Source organism: Aspergillus tanneri (assembly GCF_003426965.1).
Source record: "Aspergillus tanneri strain NIH1004 chromosome Unknown AapTan_7_pilon_pilon_pilon, whole genome shotgun sequence".
NCBI classification, from domain to species: Eukaryota; Fungi; Ascomycota; class Eurotiomycetes; order Eurotiales; family Aspergillaceae; genus Aspergillus; species Aspergillus tanneri.
Window position 1 is genome coordinate 239,693 of NW_022984634.1, and position 17,886 is coordinate 257,578.

Sequence of the window (17,886 nt, forward strand, 5' to 3'; positions counted from 1 at the left end):
CAAATAATCAGCGGCGCTTCCTTCTTTGTAAAGGGCAGAAAGGGGTTTGATTGTCACATCTTACTCCATGGTAATATTGCCTTTGCCCAGTCCCGACACTGCATACTGTTTTGAGAATGAGATGCTCAGAACAACTCGAGAGAGCTCTTGTATCTAATACCTGGGTAACTATTCTTACGTTGCTGGATATTGTACTGCAGCCAAAAAAGTTCATACATGAAACAGAAAGTCTCATCCAAGTCCGAGATCCATTACCGGTGCTGCACTAGGTCAAGGCAGATGTGCTTACAATCCCTGCCAGGGAGCCACCGGTTTGCTTTCAATATAGCTTTGGTGTCAGGATGGTTACCTATTCCAGTACATGTGGGTGTTATCGAGTTTTTCCTGGGTGCCGTCGCTGTAAGGCTTCTTTTTAAGCTAAGAGACACCCAGGCTCTCAGCTTCGGCCAAGTAGTGTTCGGGAGGCAGCTGGGCCTCATCGTTGAAGAAATTGTCACCTGGTTCGTCGTCCGAGTCGGAGCCCTCACTGTCGAGTTTCAGGCTGCTGTTGGAATCCATCAAATCCGCTTTTTAAAAAGATCTTATTCATGGCGGAGCTGATATTGCATTTGTTCTGACTCTCTTTCTCGCAAGGCCTGACTGATCGGGAGCGAGGCACCATGACCGAGACAGTCTACGGGGAACTAGCAACGAAGGGAGACTTGAAGTAGAAAGCGAGGGTAACAGCACTTTCATGGGCGAGAATTTTTGCGGGTCGGAGGAAAGATGGGAGCAAGAAAGGACATAGTATGATGGGACTTGGAATCAAAAAGAACATGATGGTCTAAGGGAGCCGTTTTTGGCTATCCTCCTTAGCGTGGGCGTCTAGTTAGGAAGCTACTGATGATAAGCAATAAGGCGTAATCTCGGAGATAGTAAAGACTGCACGCCTTAACACTGGATTCGACGACTATTTCCACTTTCGAGTCCCAGATTGAAGTAGTCCCTTGAGTGCAGGGACTTCGACATTGTCGTTACAGCCTGAATTTTTAACGTTACTACGAGCGAAGATAAAATGCTGGGTATATATCAGAATATTGTTAATGCTCTAAAACCAGGTGGCCCTTTTGTATTTGCCTGTTTGCGATAAGCTTTTCTCATTGGATAAGTTTATATATACTTACTTCTTTCTTTTTCTTTTTTTTTGCGGTTTTTTACTTTCCCTTCTTTGTTAGTTATGATATCTTGTAGTATTTCGTGCCCATGTTTCATCTGTAACAGTAAAGGACCCTATTACGGCGGCTTGGCACATCTACATGAGTATCCGTCCTTGTCGCATACACCGACTACGGCATGTGCCCGATGGAGTCATAGCTTAGACGAGACTAGAATTATTCTTGCAATGGCTAGTAGTGCACTTCCTGGCACAGATAGTGTTAGTTCTCAGCACCAGACCCACGGTAGTAAGCCAAACTGAATTGCTCAGAATATCTCACAACTGTCGGTAATCTTGGATTCTATTCCCACGTACATGGGATCCTTATACTCTGATGTTTGATTGCGGCTGGATTTATAAACCGTAATTCCTTAGATCGATGACGACGTGTAGAGAAGGAAATAGTTTATACATGCCACTCATACTATCCATTCAAGTTTGTGAGAGACCATAATTGGCAACAGTTCCTTGGTTGTACTGGAGGCGCACGAACGGAATGTAGTGAAGGGTATACGCCGGCGATCCCAAACCTTCCCAAAGGAGACTTAAGGACGTTTGCAGAATTCCATGAAGTGCAGCGAATTTCTGCCTCTGGAGTGAGCGAGTGAACAATTCTGGCAAACCGCTTCGGACAGACGGGCTAGATCCACAGAGCATGGTACCAAAGAAGCATGTGGCATCGGAAACTTTCCCTTCGCGATAACAGTTTGTGCTCTAGGGTCGTTCCAGTACATTGCTATACTGTTACAGAAATTCTAGTCCAAAGCCAATCTGGATCCAAAGTTTGAAATTGGGATTACCACAAAGTACTATTTTACATTTTCTTTGAATTGTGGGGTTCTACCAGAGCTGCTAGTAGTGCCATAAGTTCTGGATCCGGGAAGCTGTTGGTTTTCTTTAATACTATGATTGAAGCCACAGGAGAGCACTGAAGCTATAATCTCGCAGGCTAATACATCCATCTTTCTCTAAGAACCATAGCCAGATTCGGTCACAATGTGGACTCGGAATAAGACGAGAGATAAATTTGTAAAATTGCCCAGCAACTTAATGTTCCACGAGACTTGACGTGCAAACGGGAGCTGGTTTCGTGGTCTCCACAGAGGTCTCTCTCATTGTTATGTCCAACAAGGTCCTCCCTATGCGACACCCAACCAACGATGCAAAAACTTTCTCCTCGTAGCAGACTAGTCGGTTCTTCAAAGGTTTAACAAGGTGTCGCGGTATGGGCGTCATGAACGCCCCCAGGGTACACAGAATATCAGCGGTCTGTATAGTTCTCAGCGTGACATCTTCGAGTATACAAGTTCGCACTTCCCGCTCTCCTAACGCATGGCCCGTGTATATAGTACTTGAATTGCGAAAGAGCGATACTGTTCCAGCTGTCTTCTATTCTTATGGCCGAAGTCATTTCTACGAGGACAGATCCGATGCCGGTAGGATTATCATGACTAATATCGCAATGAGAACTGAGCGGAAGCTCATTCGGAAACAGGCACGGGTGGGCATTCCCCTGGGATGGCCCTACACTCTTATTTTTATCGACTTCGAAGGACGAGATGATCCTTATAAGCCCACCAACTGGCCACTCAGGAAAAAAGCGGTGTGCACTATGCTTTATGGATTCAGTACTATGTGTATGGTTGATCTCCCTTGACCAGCAGAAAGGCAGCTAACTACTTTGCTAGGTGCAACATGGGCAACATCTGTGTATGCGACCCCACGACAGTTTAGGTCTGACGTAGTACAGGGGCGGCTAACACTAATAGATATTCGATGTCCATTCACGAAGTAGCCACAGAATTCAAGGTAAGTAAGGAGGTGAGCACCCTTGGTATCAGCTTTATGCTCCTAGGAATTGGTTGTGGACCGGCGTTCTGGGCACCTCTGTCCGAGGCATATGGGCGAAAAAGGGCTATGCTTCCTGCTTACTTTGCGGGGACCATTTTTGCAGTGGGTGCTGGAGTGTCCTCAAATATACAGACTCTGCTTATTACCCGGTTTTTCGGCGGTGCTTTCGCGGCTGCCCCGGTTGCCATAACGGGGGGTGTTATGAGTGACATCTGGTCAGCCGAACAACGAGGGATTGCATCAGTTGCCTACACCATGGCAGTGGTCGGTGGACCAACAATTGGGCCCATTGTCGGGGGTGCGATTATCCAGGGTAGGCTAGGCTGGCGATGGACCGAATATGTAAGTGCTGCAAGGAAATTATCGGACAATAGTTTCTAACCATCACCGAGATCACTGCAATTATGATGTTCTCAATATTTCTTCTTGATCTGCTTTTCCTGGAAGAGAGCTTTGCCCCTATTCTCCTCGTCCACAAAGCCCAACATCTCCGCCGTGACACTGGGCAATTCAGATTTGTTGCCAGGCATGAAGTAGAAGGTAGAGAGTTTCGAACACTCGCGTGGAAATATCTCCTTCGACCTTTTCGACTTTTGCTCACACCTATTTGTCTGTTAATGGCCTTATATGCTTCGTTTGTATATGGCATCCTCTACATAAACCTGGCACTTTTCCCAGTTGTGTTTAAACACGACCGAGGTTGGAATCAAGTGGTCAGTGCTCTGCCATTTTTGGCATTGTTGGTGGGCATGAACTTTGGAGCCTGTGCAAGTATTGCTAACCAGCGTTTCTACATTCATCGCATGCGTGAGAATAACCAAGCTGCCCTTCCGGAGGCCCGCTTGATACCTATGATGGCAGGATCTGTGTCCTTTACTGCTGGTCTCTTTGTTTTCGGGTGGACCAGTACGCCCAGGATCCCCTGGATACTACCTAACCTTGGAGCTGTGGCCATGGGATTCGGCTTCTTCACTGTATTCTTGGCGGCAATCAATTATCTCGTCGATACGTTCCGAGAAATATCAGCCAGTGCTATCGCGGTCAACACTTTCTTAAGGTCGCTATTTGCTGCTTGTTTTCCTCTGATAGCAAACAGGATGTACCCAGTTCTGGGCATACAATGGGCCACGAGTGTTCTTGGATTTATATCTATTATTCTTATTCCTATACCGTATGTGTTCTACATATTCGGGGAAAGAATCAGAAGCCGGACCTCACTGATTACGGCTCCAACGTGACATAAGAAACGTAATAAGTCGTTTTGAATTAGCTACAGAGGAATACTAATGACTATATGCGTGTGTGTGCTGGATAGAAATATAGCTATAATAAATAGCTCTGGTTATGTGATACCTGCAAATAATACGGTCAGTTTCACATTGTTGCTTTCGAAATCCGAAAATATTTATATATACCCCTTGGAGGCTTTCTGTTTATGGTGCACGTCCGCCACGTACTGCCTCAATGGTGGTTTGTCGGTGGTGTTTCAACTATCGGTACCTCATGATAGTGGTGGCTTTATCCAGTATGTGGCAATGGGAGTAAGCTCTACTGAGTGTTGAGATCACTTGGAGTGAACTAAAAATACAACTATTCCCGACATATTAATGTAAGTGAATACCCATCCAGAATGTACAGCGTCCTTGTTGCAACTTTTCTTTTTGTTTTTTTCATTTCCTTTTTTCTTCCTTCAGATCTAGTAGCAGGCTGGACCACGGCTTCATCGGACCCGTACATGGTCGACGCGAAGACAAAACCATGGTAGGATCTGATCTGACCGGACCCTTTACACAGTCCGTCCGTTATACATATATGGTGTTGGTATTTCAATAATAGTTAAGAGCATATTTATCAAGTAGCCGCGAGTATAAAATCCTAAAAGCATTCTTTTCAGTGTATGCTACAGTGAAGAGTCTAACAGATTATTTCATGCCCCTCTCAACAATGGGCGAATCTTACTATTCATTTCGCGAATAAGGGCGAACACAGTAATTGAGATGAATAGAACGGGTCTTCTAATCTAGTTATATTATTATTGCTGCCTTGAGAGAAGACCGTTGGCATCCTATTGGAAGAAGTAGGCCCATTTCTGGCTTCCAAACTTCCGTCTTAATATCCAATCGGGCCGTACCCACCAATTAATCACCTGAGGGTCTTGCTTTCTGACCTCATACTAAAGTGAAACAAGCTATATAGCTCTGGCAAATGAATCTGATAGCATATCTGCGTATCCATTTTTGCCGCCGCGGTATTTATCTCCAGATTCAAATCTATCCCAAGATATGGAGTCCCCATTACGCTCCGCTTTTGTTCAACAATTCCAACCATCTGGGTACTTCCCACAGCAAGCACTCGAAGGCTCCAAAATGACTGTCCTGCTCAGTTCATCTTACATCGCTATTCGGGAATCGAGTTTTCTCTACGCCGTCGCATTCGGACTGAAACAGTGTCAGTGTGAACTCACTCCAATGACATTGCGAACTGGGAATGTGGAGTACTTGGCCTCAGTTGAGATACCTCCTCCTGACTTGACCGGTTTCCCACCGTCAGCGGTACCCCTAAGTTTCATCGTCCGCAGTCATGATTGCATACATGCTATGGACATTGGGCTATTCAGTTACGGCCCTATGATCTCTATTCCCCGACTTGAAAATACATCTACACTAAGTTCTACTTGGTCCTCGGACGTTTCCCCTACGTATACTGAACCCCTTCAACTGCACCAGCCAAGTGAAATAGATCTGCAGTGCGAGTTAAATATGGGCCTCTTAGCGCGGCCGTTTACTAGTTCGTTTGCGGTCGATGGGCAACAGGGGTTTGGAACTCATCTGGACACCTCAGAAACAGACGCGAGATATCTGTTGTGCCATGGACAAGCTCCCTCCAACGAGGGTAATCCTAATATGGCTACGCATGTAATGGATCCAGGGGATACATCCATTCTGGCCGGGCTCTGTATAGGGTGTTCGGGTCTACCGACTACTGATACCTTGGGCTCGCCACACCAGGCTGCATGCTTAAGCCCACGGAAAATGGCAATTAAAATCGATGGAGATCTCAATAGTCTGACTAAAGATTGGTCTGCGGAGGAACTCAAGGCCAATAGGCGTCTTGTGGACTTCCATTGCTCTATAGGTGCATCCATGATCAGTATCAAGTTTTCAATTCACGACACGGAGAAGGGCGGAAAACGCTCTTGTGGCTGTCTCAGTTGTATCTACTGGCCGAAGAGAAGGCAATGTGTATTCACGGGCACTGATATCCTTACCCTCCTAGAAGCGATATTCTGCATCCAATTTACTGCTGCAGAAAAGAACCGAATCCGGCGGAACCTGGAAATCTTTGATCCTCTCACCATTCACGGTGGTGACACAGATACACGAGAACTTTTTAATATTATTATGGGGTTTGGTAGCTCTCAGCCTCGCCATATTCGCCGAAGCATCAAGGTGTTGTCATGGGACAAACTCGCGGGCGCGCTAAGGAAAGGGGTCGGTAAAGTTGTACGTGAGCTGTGCTCGTGCTCTACGATAAGACCACCTGTGATTTTTATTACTCTGTATTTTGCGCTATAGCTGACAATAGACTACCATTATTGCAGTGGAAATCCTACAGCCTTTCAACAGAAGCCTGCTACGCGCCACTAGCTTCGCAGAGCCACACTGACAGTCTCGGGTGCCTGTTTCTTCAGGAGTCATACCAGCCACCACGCAGACAGTTGGTCGATGATAACCGCAATACAGGGGCATTCGACACGAGAGCAAGCAGCGCCATTGCTCAAGGTGCCTCCGGTAATACAGCTGGTAAACAGGATTTCATTGATGACACTGCGGAATCTTGGCCCCCCTGGCAGTTACTGGGCGCATAACTTTCGAAAGCTGTACTATATATTACACATCAGTATATTGGGCGATGCGTTGATATCTTGATAACTGAAGGGAATGAAGGGGAAAATGATAGTGGGGAAGAGACGAACAAGACAAAATAACTTGGAGTAATGGACTTGTCATTGTTAGGTAAGAACAACTCAATATGACATGCATTCTACGAGTAAAAAGGCACATGCATATTTTACAAGCTCCGAAACCATATTCTAATACAAACTAGCAAAACGAGAAAATAGTAATAATAATATACAAAGAACAAGTGAAAGGCATTCTAGACACTAGCGAACACAAATTTGAGTAACATACGTATTCCATTGACTTGTAGAACGTGGGCTAGAGGGTGAAGCTTTTGACTAGCATTGACAAGTAGACGTAAATAACAAGTTGAGCGTATCTGTGGTTAGCCCCATAAATCAATACACGGATGTACGTTGCAAAGATGGCACAGTTCTTCTGCATAATGCTATTGTCCTGGTAGCTTCACTCTCTTAATCGTTCTATTGATTAAACTTTTTTTTTTTCAGCCCTATCTAGGGTCTCAGCTTGAGTACACAGGATCTGTAACTTGTGTGGGGGCGGTGGGGCAAGGTAATCTGACCAAGGAAACTTTTCCCACCGGGGAGATATCTAAATGTAGGAGCATGACATCAAGACTACCAAGCTTTGCTGGACGGCGTTAGCCCTTCCGTTCCTGGGCCCAGCCGATGATCCAGAATGGCAAAATTTAGCTACTCTACGTGCGGTATTTTGAGCAGTCTACCAAACGGCCAGCACGGCATGCTATGGAGCGACTACTGGAGGAGAACGCTACGGGAGCCGTGGAATGAGCGCCGGTCAGTATGAGTCAGTATTTATCGCAGTGGAGACAGATGTGAGTTATTTGGCATCTGCCGGACTGTTTCGGCGTTTTCTCCGACGCCATCGTCATACCTGAATCAGAACATCGCATCGCCGAGCAACGGACGAAATCTACCTTCACCCCTGGTTGCCACGGGGCTCTGAAATTTGGTTACCAGTGAATCGACGACGAAACGAATCCCCATATTGGTAGTTCAATTCAGGGCTAATCAAGATCCATGGAATCATCATCTTAGCCTCGGCCGACGCTAGTAGTAGCCCGGTCGGGACCTAAATGCTCCTCTATTGACTAGGCCAAATTATTCGTCCACTTACTCCGCAAGGTTTCAGCCTTGTGGGGACGATTACAGAATTAAGTTATAGTCCTATTTGGGGAGCAGCCCACTTACGATGCCAAGGGAACTCCGAGAATACAGCCGGTGAGGTAAGATTAACTAGGGAAAGCCCTAGGGAGTGTCCATGTCAAGTTACTAGAAAATAATCAAAAGAGCTTTGGATAATTAAGTTTTTGAGGTTTCAGTGGCGTCCATGGCTTGGGGTGTAGTGAGTTCCGTTGTCCTGAGCCAAGCCTCTCGCATTTTTGGAGTGTGTTTATAGGTGGAGATCAAATCTGGACCGTTACGTAATTACAGTGCTACTCTTTTGGTCTTCCCATGCTCCCTCAGATTCTGTCTATCTCTCGCTAATTCTGCCTATTTAGGGGAAGTGAGGGGAGAAGGAATGGAAAACTGGAGGACGATGACGTTGAACGGTAGGACTTGGATATTGAGCATATTACCTCCTGTAACCATCCATAGACGCCGCATGGCGACCTTGGAAATTCATTTGTAAAACAAGTCGACAGAGAGATCGGAGGAGCCTGGTTACCAGATGTTTTTTTTAAGCCGGTCAATTCTCCGTATTGTGACCCTATGACCTGTTTCTAATATCGTCTATCCGCTCATCAGGAGAATACATATATAATATACTAGGATTTCGCTTCTGCCATCACTTGAAATTACTCGCGAGCACGATTATGGAGCATCTATATTTGAGAGTAAAGACTGTTTTAAGGGGCCTCGGCCTTGCAGCACAACCTGATGTTTCGGGGAGAATTCAACAATTCAACGAAGGCAAGAAAGTCTTTTGATCCATAAAATCTCGTCCAGGAACTTATGTTTTCCAGTAGAGCTCAGTGTTGGCCTTGGCTGGGCGACACCTCGACTACACGGATATAAGGCTTGCGAAAAAAATCTATGGAAATTTGCGAGCATGTCTTCTGACGGCATCTTCCTTTTCCTCGGTACACAGATGAGCGGTCTCAACCATAGTGAAGCAGAGGCGAGGGTGCGGATCATGGGTACCAACGAGCTCACGGCCCGGAAACCACTGTCGTCTTGGCGGCTCATACTGAAGATATTGCCCAGTCCATTCAACGTTCTTCTTGCAGCTATTGCTGTCGCCAGCATTGTGGTCCCAACACGGAACTGGGTAAGTCCACCGTAAGTGCCGAGTGCCGAATACTAATCAGAAGCTAGGCAACGTTTGTCCTGATGATCGTGATTATAGTCATTTCATCAATAGTGAGGTTCTGGCAAGAATATGCATGCACCCAAGCCGTAGTTAAGCTACAGGAGCACATGCCAGAGTCAGCAAGGGTGCGTCGACAATTGATCAAGGCATCCGAGCCCGTTGCGCGAATTGTTGCGGAGATCGACGTGCCAAAGCCGCATTTGGCCCCCGGAGACGTTGTCCTTCTTTCCGCAGGAGACACAATACCGGCTGACTGCATCATTCTCGAAGCTGCCTGTCTGCAAGTCACCCAGTCGATCTTATCAGGGGAGTGCGCGCCCGTAAAGAAGTTCCCCGATCTCGCGCTCCCCGGCCATTCGGATAGCATTCTAGGGGCGTCTAATACCGTCTTTGCGGGAACGAGCGTGATTTCAGGGAGCGGGGTAGCCGTGGCTTTGGCAACAGGAGACAGTTAGTGGAAAGCTAAAACGTGCTGCACTGTGTTCTAATTAACCTAACCATGCTGTGTCTGGCAGGAACCTTGCTCGCTTCTATCGCTGCGAAACTCAAGAGTAGCCGGCCCTTGAATTCATTTCAGCGGGGCGTCCGAAACACCGCATACATGCTCTTTGCCTTTATGCTCGTACTGTATCCACTTGTAAGCGGCCCCAGCACCATCTTGTAGATGGCTTACCATCAATAAACTTGCTCATGAGTGTCTCAGGTCCTCATCGTTTCGGGTATCTTTACAAAGAATTGGAGGCACGCAGCGTCGTTCAGTGTTAACGCGGCTATTGGCCTGGTCCCTGAGCTCCTTCCAGCGATTGTGAACGCGAACTTAGTCCGTGGGATGCTCTCGCTCCGCCAAAAGAATGTCCTTGTTCGACGCCCGGATAGCATTGCTAACTTAGGAGCAATGACGGTATTGTGCAGTGACAAGGTACACGTCGCCGTCTGGACCGAGCGCATGGCATGGTACTAATTAAATTTCTAATAGACGGGAACACTCACTCAGGGAAATCTATCACTCGAGTTGAGCCTGGATCCGGCTGGCAAGGAAGACCTGCAAGTTATAAGGCTCGCCTATGTAACAGCAAGTCACCAGCTCGGCACAAGGGACGATATTGACACGGCCATTCTTAGTTATCGTGACCCGTCCGGGGATCGTATCGCCGTACCTCATCATCAGAAAATCCTCGATATTCCATTTACCTTCGAAAGACGTCGGTCCAGTTGCGTAATGCACTCCTGGACCGATGAGATAGTTTTATTGTGCAAAGGCGCGTACGAGGAGATGATCCCGCTTTGTAGTCGCGTCCGCGTGGGTTCTCACACGGTAAACCTGAACGACGAGACTCGAGCAATCATAGACGGATGTATATCAAACCTCCTCGATGAAGGCCTCCGAGTGCTCGTGGTTGCGACCAGGCCGCTCTCATCATCCCAGGTTACAGAGACAAGCCCGATTGAAAACCTGGAAGCAAACATGACGCTCGAGGGCTACCTAGCCTTTCGGGATTCACCAAGAGAGGATGCAGCGGCCTCAATCTGGAGTCTACAGAGTCTCGGAGTGGATATCCGGGTACTGACAGGGGATAGCCTTGAAGTGGCTGGCAGGCTGTGTCAAAAGTTGGACATCGTTCGCAGTGTTGATGATGGCCAAAGGCGCGGTATTATCGGTGCAGACCTTGAGGGACTCGACGACGTACAGCTGGATCAAGTGCTTGAAAGCTGCGTAATATTCGCAAAACTAACACCTGTACAGAAAGCTAGGATCACGGGCCGCCTACGGAAGAAAGGCCATTGTGTTGGGATGCTTGGCGACGGAGTTAATGACTGTTCAGCGCTGCAAAACGCCGATGTTGCCATATCGATTAGCTCTAGTTCTAATGCGGCGAAGGATTGCTCTGACGGCGAGTATATAGCCACGTAAATATTCTCCACAGATCTGCTGACAGAAGGAAGTGATTTTGGCAGAGAAGCAGCTGGACGTAATCGTTGACTGCATAACTACCGGTCGATTGATATTTGCAAATAGCATCAAGTACATTAAGGTACTGGCCCGTACCCAGCGAGATCATGCACACGATGGACGTCGCGCTTTTCTTACCAGAGATCCAGCTCGCTGTGTCGTCTAACCTAAGCAATGTTCTCAGTTTTATGATTGCTAGCGCGTGGTTGCCATTCTCGCCGGTTCGTGGCCTTATCGACATATATATGCTAGTTTTTTGTTGAGATGCAGGCTTACGGTCATCTAGATGACAGCTTTGCAAGTCCTCGTACAAAACGTTATGTATGACATCAGCCAGGTTACTATTCCATGGGATAATATGGATCCGGAATGCCTTCAGCAGCCTCGAAAGTGGAACACACCGGGTTCGTTCCCCTACTCTACCGAGCTTGTGACTGATAGCTGTGTAAACCTCAGGTGCTAACTGAAGGGGAGAATAATATTCACAGACTTGGTTCGTTTTACGATGATTCTGGGTCCCCCTAGCTGTACTATCGACATGTGCACATTTGCCCTTGGCTGGTTCTATTACTATATCCGTAGTACGCAGGATACCGAGGCTATATACCGATTTCGCGCACACTGGTTTGTGCAGGGGTATGTATTGCGATCCTGTTCGGCAAACAAGAAGCTGATCTGGCCATGAAGGCTCCTAACACAGATATTGAATGTCCACGTGTTCCGTACGTCAAAATTTCCGATTGTACAAAGTCGCGCCTCTGCTGCTTTTGTTATCAGCACTATCCTAGCCGCCATAGTCGGTTTCGTCATCCCTTTCGTGCCTGCCTTGCAGGGGGCTCTGCACTTTGCACGTCCTGCGGGCTCATTTGTCGGATTCCTTGCTGCAGAGTTGCTGATATATTGCATCCAGCAGCAGATCGTAAAAATGTTGTATATCTGGTTATTTAAAGTATGGTTGTAGGGGCAGACAAACAAACCTGTTTCTGGCCTTGTCGGACTAGTCTCGCTACTAATTCAACCACGTCCATGGGTGTTCTTAAATCTACTTCCCTTTCCTCGTCTCAGCTGTTTCTTTCACACTTTTATATTTGGCCTTGTCGATTGTTTGCTTCTGTACGTGCGATTTAGTTGTAACTTACGGTTCCTTAACAGATAGAATATAGGAGCAGACTGCGACGCGAGAGGGGAGAGAGGGGAGGTGGCCATGGTTTCCGCGCACATAGAATTAATAGCATGTGTACTTTATAGAATGAGATCTTCTAAGCAAGAACTTGTTCAGATACCTGTCCTTTGCCCAACAACAGAGTGCACTACACTATCCCAGATTATCTTTATCATAATCGTAGTTACTCAACCTCTACGAGTACATTGCACAATGGAAGTATTGAAGCTATCATACAGACTCTGAAGAAGCCTCTTTAGAGTAAATTATATCCACCCGGTCCTCAACAACCTAGTGAATACAAGTTTGTACCATAATTTCCCGCGCCGCGGAAGATGCCTCTTGCGCGCTCCATTATGCCTTGGGGGCATAACAGGCCTCACACGTACCTCTGAGCACCGACCAGTTGAATATCCAATGTCATAGGGCCATGCTGTGTATGTACGGCTATAATCTGAGTGTCCAGTGCGCTTTTTCTTACGTGGGGAACAACATTTCGATTTCCAGAAGCGGCCACAGTGACGATAGATGGGCGTTAGGCGTTAAAAGAAGCAGACAGGCACAGGTAACAGCATATTGAAGCTCTAGGAACGCCCAGATTGTTTCAAGGGCTCCACTAGCTGTATGTATGACATGCTAAGAATAAGGATTAAAAATTACTTGTAAACTGGAATGATATTTACCGGTCATGTTCTCAGGATTATAGTTTTTCAGTTCAACAACACGGAGACTGAAAATACAGACCCTCGTTAGCGCAGAGGCAACCAGTTAGCTACAGGTCTTCGAGTAATAGGACAAGAAAGTTCTTACAGGAAACCAAGCGAAAATAGAAGCATAAGTTGAACCTTCTGGCGCGGTGCCATGTGCGTCTGCCAGACTTCCACAAGAGGAGCCAGGAGGGTTAATATGTCTTCAAGGAGAGACAATGACCCGAGGACTATAAAATAACATGTTTGATTTTGCATGCACTGGCCGTCCATACATTTGTTCCAGAATTGCTGCGGGGGCCAACACAAGAAGATATCTCCGACAAGGGCTACTACCCCCCAGACGACAGTGAAGCAGTGGAGAGTGGCGACAGCTATTTGCAACCTGCAGATCACGATAAAGAGCTTTCGTATAAGCCCGAGGATAGATAACTTGATAAATACTTGTGAAAATATCCAGAACTTTTGTCCAAGCCAAAATACTGGGCAACTGTCAGGATGGCCGATAGATCTGCCTGTATATCCCTATAGTCGGGCCTACCAATGTCACTCGTCTGCGTGTTCCCTCTGGCAGACCCCTGATATAATATCCAATTCAATTACAAATACAATTGTCGCAATCGTGCAACTAAGAATGGAGACAAATGTCAGGACATAACTCCAGTAGTCGGCGTCAGCCATCGTAGTAGGTCGCATGGATGGCTTCAATGGGTCTAGCTTTCTTTGCAGACAAAACAGTTTGTTAAAGTCCACTGCGGCATTACTCTTGCCCCTCTTTGTCCGTTAATTGATTCAGTTTGATAAGGGTCACCTATAGAGAGACTTGTCAACATTTTTAATCTGCCTTGCTGTAGTCTATGCCAATTTACAAGGCGTGACAAAAGCTAGGCAAGTGGAGTGTTAAGACAGCCTTCTTATGGTTAGCCAACTATAGACACTGTCAGGGGAACTAGGTTTTTTTAACGCCCAAGGTACTTTATGGATCCATGGGAAGTTTGGCATCCGTTTCTGTAAAACAAAACAAAATTAGGTTCAGTCGCCGAACGGCAAACTCTATTCCATAGGCAAACTCTATTCAGTCGGCGGTGTTGTCGGATAACAGAAGTCCGCTAACCATCCTGTGGATTTTAGAACCAGACATCGAGGACAAACTGTAAATCATCAATGGAGCTTCTCGAATCTGTGTGTATTGTAGAAGACTGAAAATATTCTCGACTGAAATATAACTCTACCAAGCATATGCCACCGCTAAGCAAGCAGGTTAGTTACTTGTAGAAATATATGTTATTATAGTGCCTATTTTAGCCTTCACCGTGGAAAAGAGCAGTTCAGTACTGTAACAAAATATCACTTGCAATGAAAAACTAACAGTACCCAAGGAACTGTGAAGTGATAAATCTAAGAGCGCTGGATAGATGTCAAGATTACTATATACAGCTAAATTGTCGAGAGGGGTTTACACTCTCATATTTATGTGCTGTATCTCAAATGACGAGAAATTTTTTCTGTAAAAAAATTTAAATATATGTTAGATTCCATTTGTGACAAGCTGTAAGTATTAGGGAATAATTCTGGTCATTTTGTCGTTACCAGATGCCCAGCTTGCTCATATTTTGATATTTTACTAACCCTATCGGTATTTTTGAGAAAAACGTTTTAGTCGTACTATAGCATCAGGATGTATACGGTGTATATTTCAATCCTTTAGCGGTCGCAAGTAACTGTTTCGAAGGACGTAAAGAAGAATCTGTGCTAAAACTTTATCTCGACTCTAGAACGAGATGGAATATGACACTGCTTTAAGATACATTGGCTATTATCGGTACATGTCAACTACGGAATCAGCAATCCCACTTCAGAGCAGCCGACCGTATGCTGAACTGATGTTGATGTTGATCGTTGTTACTGGCACAGCAGCTGTATGAACCTGACTGGCGACTAATATTGTGCATATTCCTCAGAGACTCTGAGATTTGAATCACTTACATGAACTTGTTGTGGAGGCCGTGGTAGCTGCAGTGGAGTGGAGTTACGAGCAACCGCCATATTGTAGTCTGGTAGGGCTTTATCCCAGGGCTTTGCACCTGCTCGAACTGCCGCTGAATAACTCGGGACTGTACTTAATGTTGTTGCGTTGACTTCCCACGGGGAAGATCTACCATCAATACCTGAAGCAGCCTCATGCATCACAATTTTTACAGACCCCGGCGGGTCTTCTCCCTCTGTAGTCGTACTGAGAGATGATGTTTGAGAACCAGGGCCTAGGACGTCCAAATTAGCAGCAGTCAAGGCAAACATGAACTGTCCATGCTCAGGTGGTTGCATAGTGGCACAAGATAACGGGACCTACTAGACTGGGCTTTACTCACTATAAGGTACATCAAACGTGTATTCACCATATTGCGGAGGGGAGTCCATGGCTGCAACATGAGTTTTAATGTTGGAGCAGTCGTCAATTTCGACTGTAGGGGAGAGGATTAAGACAACTGGAAGACCGACATAAACCTAGAATAGGTTAATAACACACTGATGCAACACTATAATCAGATTAATAAGCTCACCCTGGCACTGTTGCCATCTGGCTTGTGCAAATAGATCCGGCAATTCAGCGTGTGTTTGATCTGGATCCCTAGCTCATCTACATCCTGTCGACATGCATTCAAACATCCAGGCAAGTCCAATAAGTGTGAGAACTGGTATCGTTCCTGTATATCATCGGTCGCTAAGAGATCAGTCTCTTGGACTAGATACGTATCCCTCAACACCGTCTCGGTGAACGTTCGCTTAAACGTTAAGGGTTCGGGTTCACCAGGGTTGAGGACAATTTGTTGACGCTCGACAAGCTCGAAATCGACCTTCCCAATATGCAAGCTTCTCAATAAAGGAGTCAGGGAAACCTCAACAGGAACAGTGGTGCCCAGAACCAAAGCAACGGCGGGTGTACTGATTGAGTACTCCAGCTTATTCTCCCACACCCCTTCCACATACTAGGCATAATATCAGCACCATGTCTCTTCCAGGTGAGGGTGAGGGACAGTGTCACACAGATGGCTGGATCAGAGCGAGTGCGTCCGATTGTAAAGTTCGGACAATGCGCAATGGCTTCTCAACAATGAGGTTCCTGATATACCTCCTCCCTATCACAGCTCTAAAGCGGTAAATGATCGACGAGCCCTTAAGACCCTCTATCGTTTCAGGTAGCGAGCCCTGAAGAAAAACTTCGAAGGGAAACTCATAGTTTCCAGGGTGAAGTATTTCTGTTCTATTTCCTCCTGCATCTCTATATGTCCACAACTTTGAGAGGAATTCTTTCCCTTTGATGACACAATCGTGGGAGCCATAGCTGGGTGGAAGCGGAAAACTACATAGGGAACGTCAGAAATTATTGAAAGAGTAGATATGCTGAAAGAAGGCCAGACCGGATGTGAACGCTCCCTATAAGATAAAGCTTTAAGTGCTTGATTGAGAGGCTTTCTGACACGCAAAGGACCAGACTTCCGCGTAAATAAGCACTATTGGCTTCCAGATTGTTTCCTCTGAGAACAATACAGTCATTGCTCAGTCTTCCAAATTGAGTCAATTGCTATCAGAGAACAGATTAATGGGGGCATTTGATTACTGACCGAATGTCCATATATAGACCGCCAGGTTGGTTAACACGGCAGAACAACGAAGACAGCATTGTTTCAACACCAAAATCTTATACGTTTGGGCTTCCTACAGGAGAACCGAGATGATCCTAGATAAGGGTAGTGTGAAGATAAAGAGAACTTCTTAGAAGAGATAAGACTGGGCTTGTGGCTAGCGCTGTCTTTGGTTATTTAATTTAACAAAAAGGCCTAGTGGGGCTAGATTCAAATGACCTTAGAGAATCAGCTAATAAGGTGCAGTAAGGCTACTTGGCCTATGCGACAGGGTTTGATTTGTTTCACATAGTATTTGGCTGTGAGCCCTGGTAGCGCAATGTTCACAGAAAGAATCAATTGTCCAGAGGATAATATTACATCCACACAAAAAAGGTCAAACATTCATTCAGAAGTTAAACTTTAATACAAGTATGTGCCTCCTGCTCTGATTTGATTGCGACCATTGTAGTTGTAGTCCAGGGCGCTCATATATACTGTGGCTTTTTGGTTAATTTTTTACACCTTTTTCTCTTTCTTTTTAGTCATACTTGCTATGTACTACGTAGGCCATTGAATGCTGTCAGATTTGTAGAAATTATTTGGTTATAACATCCTCACTTATCTCCAGCATCATTGGAGTAACTGTTTGAACCATGTTTGTTCAATATAAGAGGGATATCCAATTTTCCCAGGTAACTAGCAAATAGTTAAGGTTATTAACTTACATAAGACCTACAAGGCTGACAGATAGGTCCCACAGGCTGGTGGGTCAACGGATAGACGTATTGGATATAAAACTTCTCGGGTCGCCGATCAATTTTCTGCTAGCATCGGCCGGCGCTCGGGAAGTAGTGCTGGCCCGGGAAGTAGTGCTGGCCCCGGTAAGCAATGATTGGATAACTGGCCAATACGTTTCGGGTTTTGCAGACGATGTTGACCTGGGAAATATAGTCGAAGACCGTCCAGCAAATGTCCAGTAGAATCTATATCTGCCTAATATGAATTAACACTAACTTATGCTGACTAGTGCTCACTCTACAGCTCTATATTATACTATAGCTAAGCATTTAATAACGTAAAGGGATGGAGCCCTTTTGGCCGCTCTGGCCTATTGGCCCTATTGGCCCTCGATGACCC

General features: G+C 46.0%; 4 protein-coding genes across 4 annotated transcripts; 3 read left to right on the forward strand and 1 right to left on the reverse strand.

Annotated features, from left to right (window-relative positions):
* Positions 1–5,328: 5,328 nt before the first annotated feature.
* ATNIH1004_006686 (uncharacterized protein) lies at positions 5,329–6,914 on the forward strand (the record flags this gene model as incomplete). Its single annotated transcript, XM_033571313.1, has 2 exons — positions 5,329–6,549; positions 6,648–6,914. 2 exons carry the CDS (start codon positions 5,329–5,331, stop codon positions 6,912–6,914), a joined length of 1,488 nt encoding a protein of 495 aa, XP_033424628.1.
* Positions 6,915–9,081: 2,167 nt separating this feature from the next.
* On the forward strand, positions 9,082–11,215 carry ATNIH1004_006687 (uncharacterized protein; the record flags this gene model as incomplete). Its single annotated transcript, XM_033571314.1, has 5 exons — positions 9,082–9,261; positions 9,405–9,753; positions 9,819–9,940; positions 10,007–10,222; positions 10,280–11,215. 5 exons carry the CDS (start codon positions 9,082–9,084, stop codon positions 11,213–11,215), a joined length of 1,803 nt encoding a protein of 600 aa, XP_033424629.1.
* A 155-nt stretch (positions 11,216–11,370) lies between these two features.
* Positions 11,371–12,215, forward strand: ATNIH1004_006688 (uncharacterized protein; the record flags this gene model as incomplete). Its single annotated transcript, XM_033571315.1, has 4 exons — positions 11,371–11,475; positions 11,541–11,658; positions 11,743–11,890; positions 11,942–12,215. 4 exons carry the CDS (start codon positions 11,371–11,373, stop codon positions 12,213–12,215), a joined length of 645 nt encoding a protein of 214 aa, XP_033424630.1.
* A 2,763-nt stretch (positions 12,216–14,978) lies between these two features.
* Positions 14,979–16,464, reverse strand: ATNIH1004_006689 (arrestin C-terminal domain-containing protein; the record flags this gene model as incomplete). Its single annotated transcript, XM_033571316.1, has 6 exons — positions 14,979–15,050; positions 15,110–15,237; positions 15,292–15,384; positions 15,493–15,628; positions 15,685–16,110; positions 16,450–16,464. The coding sequence occupies 6 exons, from the start codon at positions 16,462–16,464 to the stop codon at positions 14,979–14,981; spliced, it is 870 nt and encodes a 289-aa protein (XP_033424631.1).
* Positions 16,465–17,886: the final 1,422 nt, after the last annotated feature.